Here is a 7,752-nt window from a genome sequence, read left to right as displayed (position 1 = left end):
TATTAGACTTGGCATAGGTCTGGATCTGTAAATAATCACCAAAAGGATGGAGAGCAAAGGTTAAAAACTCCCTTTGTGAAATCACTGAGCTTCAAATACTCACACTACAAATTATCTTTAAATAGTCACTATGTCATTTCATCTTATATAGCAGACATAACAATTAGCAAAGTGTCTGAGCAGCTAGAAATATTCCCATTTTGTCTGGGTTTTGTTCAGGGTAATGAATATGAATGCTTGTTTTGACTAAATGAATGGTTTGCCTAGATCAGCACTGAATAAATGCTTACGCTATTATTCTGATGATTCTCAGCTAGACAGAGGACATGTGCTTCCATCAACATAACGCCAACCCTTGAATGACCCCTCAACACAATGGAGAAAAGAAGTGCTGTGTAACTTAGGGGCTAGAGCCAAATCTCCAACGTGTACTGTCAGCCAAGGTATGACACGAATGCACAAACACAAAACTGTCAGGTCAGAACCAGAAATCTGAAAAACCTGTGCATACATTCTCACATACAACTACTATCTTCTCAGAGAACCAGATCAAAATTAGAAGAAATAAAGCTTATATTAACAGGCAGTTAAAACAATTATTTAATACAAATCCAGGTTCTTTTCCTATATTCTAGTAAATTGGGAGAAAAGACTTAAGTGTAGATTCTAAAAGGAGTTCCTTCTTTAAAGGCTTGTAAACAGAAGTGAAACCTGGGGAGGTGATGGGGAACAGCTTGTCCTAGGCAGGCATAAGCACTTTGGGTATATTAACGCATTTAATTCTTACAAACAATTCTATGAAGATTATATTATCATCCCCAATTCATAGATGGAAAACTAATTTATCTAGATAGAAGAAATCTGTCCAAGGTTACACTCTGGGATTTGAACCTAAACTATATGAATCTGTGTTTTCGTTTGCTATACTTTTAGTACAGGACATGAGTTTTAACCATATGAATGCACCCTGCAGAAAGTACATTGCAGAGCAAGAGAAATTTAACAATAATCATTTGGAAACCATTGATTTACAAATAGAAGGGCTAACATGTGGCTCAGCAAATCAACTTCTTAGACCAGACTATGGAGGGAAAGGACATTACAAAGTCAGCAGTAACAAATTATACAATTTGGTGAGAGGGTTTGGATGTGGGAAGGGGTTATTAAAGGTCTGGAATTACTAAAGTTGGGGAATGACAGAACCTTTTGCCCAACTGCAAGAGAACTGCCCCTCAAGCAAATACATAAAAGAGTAAGGACAAATTGATTGGCAAGGTAATTGTTAAGAGTAGTGCTGAGTTTCATTTATTTTGTCAGAATCTCCACCTATTGCATCTGGACACTTTGGAAAATCCCAAAGCCTAATATAGTGGAAAGGTTATGACATGTAGTCTGGCAAAATGTGCTTCAAATTCTAGCCCTGTAATTTATTTCTAAGCCATTTAATCTTTGAGCTTCTTCATTCATCTATAAGATGTAAGTACAATTATCAATTCTGAAGTGTTGCTGTGAAAATTAAATGAAACCATATATGGCAGAATAGGTACCCCAAATCATTTAGCCATGAAAAACCAGAACTTATCATCAAGATATAAAATCAGTTAATCACTTGTTGGAAGAGAGAAGTAGATACCAAGAATCTACACACGGGGAATTCCCTGGTGGCCTAATGGTTAGGATTCTGGCTTTCACTGTCGTGATCCGGGTGCAATCTCTGATCAGGGAACTGAGATCCCTCAAGGCTCATGGCCCAGCCAAAAAAATCTAAACATGAAATCTTTTATTTGAAAAACTTATTAGGGGTGATTACTGCCCTGCATTTTCTTAGGAGGAAGACAGAAAGATTTGCACAAAATTGTTCGGTCGACTTTGATAGAAGGTAAATCCCTTAGTTCTCACTTTGCTTTCAAGAACAGGGAAAGACCCAAACTTCCTAATTATGGATTATTTATCATCTCTTTCAGGGAATCTTTGATATCCAAGAATGTCTATTCTTTAAAATTAAACACAAAATAATTGGAGAAACTTGAAAATGGACAGGATGCAAAATTATATTAGATAACAATATAATAGTTTTACAGGAAGAGTATTTTTACGCAATGCATGCTGATGTACTTAGTGGTAAAGTTCAATGATGTTTTCAACTTTGTGTGGTTCAGGAAAAACTTGTATGTAAATAAAGCAAGCATGGCAAAATGTCAGTTGTTGAACTTAGATATGGTAGGCATATGGGTAATGTTTAAAACTGTTCATGGTAAAGCACTGGGGGTGGGGAGGCAGGGAAACAAACAAGAAAGTGCTTTTAAGGACTGTCCCACATGAAATTTTCCATCTTTTCATTTCTACTCATTGCACAGATGGCTGAGGTAAGGGTGGTACAACAGAAAACAGCTGAAGAAGTGATATATTCAGTAATATATTTAACAAGTGAACTAACTAAAAGACAAGTTCTGCAAAGCTTTTGAAACCATGTTATGTCACTCAGACTCATTCAGCAAGGTGATGAGAAGTCAGTAACTGAAGAATATGGTTTTCAGAAAGAGGTCCTTTCCAATGGACCTAATTCAGGGACTTTATCTAGGGATGTTTAGGGACCACATTTTGAAGACATTAAGGCAACCACAGAAGAAAATAAGTCATGCAGTCCCTCTGTTTAGAACACAGACCATCTTGAGAAGCATCCTTCACATGTTAATAATTAATGTTTATCTAGAAATGGGTATATTGATCTTAAAGGGTGGCATAAGACCAAAAAGTGTCATATAGGAAAAAAGCCAACGTGCTATTCAATTTTAAAGTATTATAAAATGATAACAGTGTTATAGGATTAATAATGAAACCAAAGAACTGCACATGAAAAGACAAGAAATTTTACAAAACCAAAAAACAAAAACAAATGAAAAAAATTTAAAAGCCCAAGAGACCAAATAAAATCTTTTCTTGAGTTAATTTACTAAATGTCTTGTAGCATAAAAGAACACTTTCAGCATCTTCTAAGAAATGCCTGTAGTTCTTTGGTTGAGAATTTCTTATAAGGCAGGATTTGCTGATGAAATTCCTTCCAAAATCCCAAGAGAACCCCACTGATTTCTAAGAATGTTAAGGTAATTTAAAATGTGGAAAATGTTTACTCTTATGATGCATTTATAATGTGAACATTCATATGATAGAGTATTATTTAGCAATTTCAATGTAAGTATGAAGAATGTTACAACAAAGAATGTTGTTACAATGTAACAACAAAGAATGTTAAAGTAAAAAAGAAATGAATAAGTAAATACACTTGTGACTATTAAAAGTACCAAAAAACCAATTAAATTGAGATGTTGGAAATCTATTTCTGATTCCCTTTCCCTCTCAGTTCGACCAGGAAAAAAAATTTTTTTTTAATTATTATTATAAAAGGATGAAGAAAAAAAAAGTAAGACTGCCGTGGCTGGAAGGCCACTATTGAACAGTCATATACAAATGTTAAGGTTGCATATGAGACTAAATGTTACAAGAAAGGTCTCTGTCCTCAACAATTAATTCTCTCTGCTACTTTCATCCAAACAGCAACCCATGCAAAGTCACCCATTCTCCCCTTCTTCATTTTCTTCTTTTTTTTTTTTTTTAATATTTATTTGGGTCCATTCTGCCAGGTCTTAGTTTCAGCACATGGGACCTTTAGTTGCGGCATGTGGGATCTAGCTCCCTGGCCAGGGACTGAACTCAGGCCTCCAGCATTGGAAACACAGTCTTATCCACTGAAACACCAGAGAAGTACTCTCCCCTTCTTTTTAATGGTGGGTTGTAAAAGGTATCCAATTAAGAAGTGCTGCCAGTAATAGCATTCTTAATTATGACCTGTCTACAGACATCTTATTTTCAGACTTTTTTAGGCTTGAACTGACATGAAATATATTACTTCCTCTGCAGTTTTTTGGTTTTAGTGAAAGAACAATGTTGTCACATTACTCATCTTTTACTATCAAAATCATAAAACCAAACTCACTCATTGCTAATACATTTAGAGTGTTAGGGAGTCCCCAATCTAGATGGGTTTTTTTTTTTTAGCCTGCTTGTTTGAAACTCACAAAGCATTTTTTCCTAGAAAATTAAAGAGTAATAAGGAAAAAGCATCTGGCTACTAAAGCCCATTTTCACAATCTCTCCATCAATTTCCTGGTCTAGAAGACTAATGGCTATCAGAATGCTTCTTATACTTTTTAGGAGCCTCCTATGCAGGTCTTCATTTCTATCACAAAATTTTCATAAGTGAGGTATTTTTAAGCTGGTAAATGCCTATTAACTATTTATTTTTTTATCACCTAAAATCTCTAATCATTTTAACAACACTGATAATACTTGATTAACTTATATTCTGTATTAAAAGTCTTTTCTAGTAATTAGAAAATTAAAAACAAAGAGACAAAAGAGAGTTCTAAAATGTCACAACAAAAGCAAGATGCTATTTTAAAATGTTGAGAAGTTTAAAGATGAATGAATTTATCTTTTTAAAAATATTTATTTACTTATATTTATTTAGCTGCACTGGGCCTTATTTGCAACGTGTGAGATCTTCATTCTTTTGTTGCAGCACATGGGCTTAATTGCTCCGTGGCATGTGGGATCTCAGTTCCTTGACCAGGGATCAAACCCAAGTCCCCTGCATTGCAAGGTGGATTCTTTACCACTAGACTACCAGGGAAGTCCCAAGATGGATGAATTTAAATTTAATCCTTTTTGTATAAAGCCAAACAGTAAATTAATACCACTAGAATTAAGTGCTGAAAAACTAAGTTATAAAACAAATACATGAAACATGACTATAATTTAAATTCTTTGGATTCTTTATCTTCTAAGCCCCCACTTTTAATACAGAATTAACTTTCCCAACCTCAGTAGTATTACTTAACACTTTATATCTAAAAGCTATACTTTAGGAACACTTTGAGTTTTCACAGTTATCAGGAAAGCCTTAGAACAAAAAAGTGAAGGATAAAAGACAGTTTCAGACAGTACCACAGTATAACTGTAACAAATACTGGCTCAGATTTCATCTCTTGACTGTATTCCTCTGTCCTTTCTACAAAAACCTTTTAGTATCTGATTATTTCATTAGCCCTTCCATTTTCAAACAAGAGGACTGCAAGAAGATCCAACCAGTCCATTCTAAAGGAGATCAGTCCTGGGTGTGCTTTGGAAGGACTGATGCTAAAGCTGAAACTCCAATACTTTGGCCACCTCATGCGAAGAGTTGACTCATTGGAAAAGATTCTGATGCTGGGAGGGATTGGGGGCAGGAGGAGAAGGGAACCACAGAGGATGAGATGGCTGGATGGCATCACCAACTCGATGGACCTGAGTTTGGGTGAATTCCGGGAGTTGGCGATGTAACAGGGAGGCCTGGCGCAATGCGATTCATGAGGTCGCAAAGAGTCGGACACGACTGAGCGACTGAACTGAACTGAACTGAACATTTACTTCCCATCATGTCCCAGATGAATGAGTCCTGAGATTTCCCAAAGGGTGAAACTCAGTTATTGAGCCCCCTCTATAAGTAAGGTAAACATTCATTTAAATTTGTTGGAATAGTTTTATGCTCCAAACTGAACTTTCACTAGAGTGCTTAGGATGTTCAAAAAAAATTTTCTCCAAAGCTCTCTCTGATCCATTCAGAACAATCAGAATCCAAGTCGCAGAAGAATTGGAGCATATCAGTCATATTTGGTTCTGTCTGTCAGGGGTTCCTCCTTGTAATGGGAAATGATTTGAATGAGGATGGAACAGTTGATAAGGAGGAAGAACAAACCGGCTAACCAGATAAACAAAAAGGTGTTCTTTCCTTGAAACTCAAGAACATAAGCAGGAGCCAGCCATAAGGCCTGCCCGATGAACCATAACATGAGGAGAACCACGGCTCTTCTCCAAGGTATTCTCACTAGTGGCATCACAAGAGGCAGGAGGCAGAGGTACCAAAGAAAGTACTGGGAGGTGCAGACTTTGTTAAATGTCACAAAAATTGACGTATGAAGAAAACAACAAAAGACAAGGTCTCTGTAATAGGCGAAAGACACTGCTGAAAGTAAGATGAACTGTGGCAGGAATGCGGCAATTCCCAGGGAAAAACTCCACTTGCTCTCTGCGGTCAAATACAACATGTAGAAGTATGGAGAGAAGTTGTGTCGGATATCCCGCCTGGTCAGGTGATAAAGGTAGGCGTGCTCCAAAAACTCCCAACCATATCTGTAATAAAAACCAAAGCTCAGGGCAAAAAACGTGAGTCCAGCAACTGCTACGAAGAGCAGCACAGCCCGATGACACAACCTTTTCAGGAATTCGTACAAACGAACCTGGAAAGAATATCGGGATTGACGGAGACCTTCGTCACTGTCGCGTTCCGGAAGCAAGTGGAGGGCAATGGGAAGGATATAGGTCACCGGATACATCTTCAGGTGCACTGCGAAACCATAGGATACAGCGGCACACGCGACGAGTCTTTTTTCTATTAGGTACAGGGTCATAAGCACCAGGGAGGCGACAATCGAGTCCGCATTGCCTCGGCTGGACACCGCCATAGGTAGGGGATTAAGAAGCCAAAAGACACAGTACCCGCAAGCCTGGCGGCGACCCAGCCCCTTAAGAAGCAGTAGCCGGTATAGGAGGAAGGCGGTGAAGAGGTCGAAGCTGATGAAGAGAAACTTTCCGAACAGTTCATTTAGATAGATATTGGGAGTGAGCAGCCACGCCAACAGGGGAGTGTATCGGTATGTCGCCCTGAGGTAAGGGGAGCGCCCCTCCGTGACGAAACGCGCGGCGTCCGTGAAGACCTGGTAGTCGATGTCTGTATACCTCACGAGCAGGGTCCGGTCCTGGAAAACCCCATAGAAAATCAGAGCCACTCGGGCAAGGAAGGCCACAACAAATACCCCGGCGGGGGGCACCCGCAGATTCAGGAACTTATCTCCCCAGTGTGTGGTCGGGCTCATGATCTGACGGCACCACAGCAGCTCAGTCCCCAGTTCTCAAATTGTCCTGAAATGTCTAATCCTCGCTTCGGTTCCTCGCTTCAGGTTGCCTGTACATCTATCAGCTAGGCGGCCAATCGAAAACAACTTCCGGCAGGAAGATCCGCCCCCGTCCTGCTTCCGGCCACATACCGGGGCTGGATTCTCATTGGCCCCTGCTCTCCGGCGAAGGCGGGATTTCCGGTCCTTGGGGTAGGCGACTTCCGCTTGCCGGGCCGGTTGGCTCTGGGTGGGCTTTTTACAGAGCTGTAAGTGTGTTAATTGTTGGTAGCCATGTTCTTCCCTCGCCTCAACTCCAGATGGGAGAGACTGACTCCTAGAGCGGAGCGAACTTCGAACCACATCCTTCTGGCCTGGGCGGGAGACCCGAGAGTGAAAAAAATAGGAATGAAGAAAAAATAAACCTGTGATGATTTCTCACGCTTTACCTCTCCTGCTCGAGGGTAATTCAGGGGCCGGGGGCGGGAATGAGGCAGATTGTGGGCTACCAGAGAGCCGAGCTGGGATGAATTGAAAGGAGGCCCAAAGTGTGTGCAATATTTGGTACCTACTTATATTTTGAAATTATTGTTTATCTAAATTTGAATTGAACTGGTCAGCCTGTATATTATCCGACAACGCTTGGTGGAGGAACTGGAAGGGAGGACGGGAAGCTTCGTAGGGTTCCTAAAATATGTCATGCCCTCGTACTTCAGTGTCATTGTATTTGCTGTTCTTTCTGTCAACGTTGCCGTCTTTTCTT

At 39.6% G+C, this 7,752-nt stretch overlaps 1 protein-coding gene across 1 annotated transcript; it reads right to left on the bottom strand.

The window, feature by feature from the left end:
* Positions 1–4,809: 4,809 nt before the first annotated feature.
* PIGM (phosphatidylinositol glycan anchor biosynthesis class M) lies at positions 4,810–7,467 on the bottom strand. Its single transcript, XM_061401903.1, has one exon. It carries the CDS (start codon positions 6,969–6,971, stop codon positions 5,700–5,702), a length of 1,272 nt encoding a protein of 423 aa, XP_061257887.1. The 5' UTR covers positions 6,972–7,467; the 3' UTR covers positions 4,810–5,699.
* Positions 7,468–7,752: the final 285 nt, after the last annotated feature.

This window comes from Bos javanicus, chromosome 3 (genome assembly GCF_032452875.1).
Source record: "Bos javanicus breed banteng chromosome 3, ARS-OSU_banteng_1.0, whole genome shotgun sequence".
Taxonomy (NCBI): domain Eukaryota; kingdom Metazoa; phylum Chordata; class Mammalia; order Artiodactyla; family Bovidae; genus Bos; species Bos javanicus.
This window is presented reverse-complemented; position numbering and strand designations above follow the sequence as displayed.

Bases quoted from the DNA above. Each gene is read 5' to 3' on its own strand.
- PIGM (XM_061401903.1), bottom strand. From the start codon at position 6,971: ATGAGCCCGACCACACACTGGGGAGATAAGTTCCTGAATCTGCGGGTG.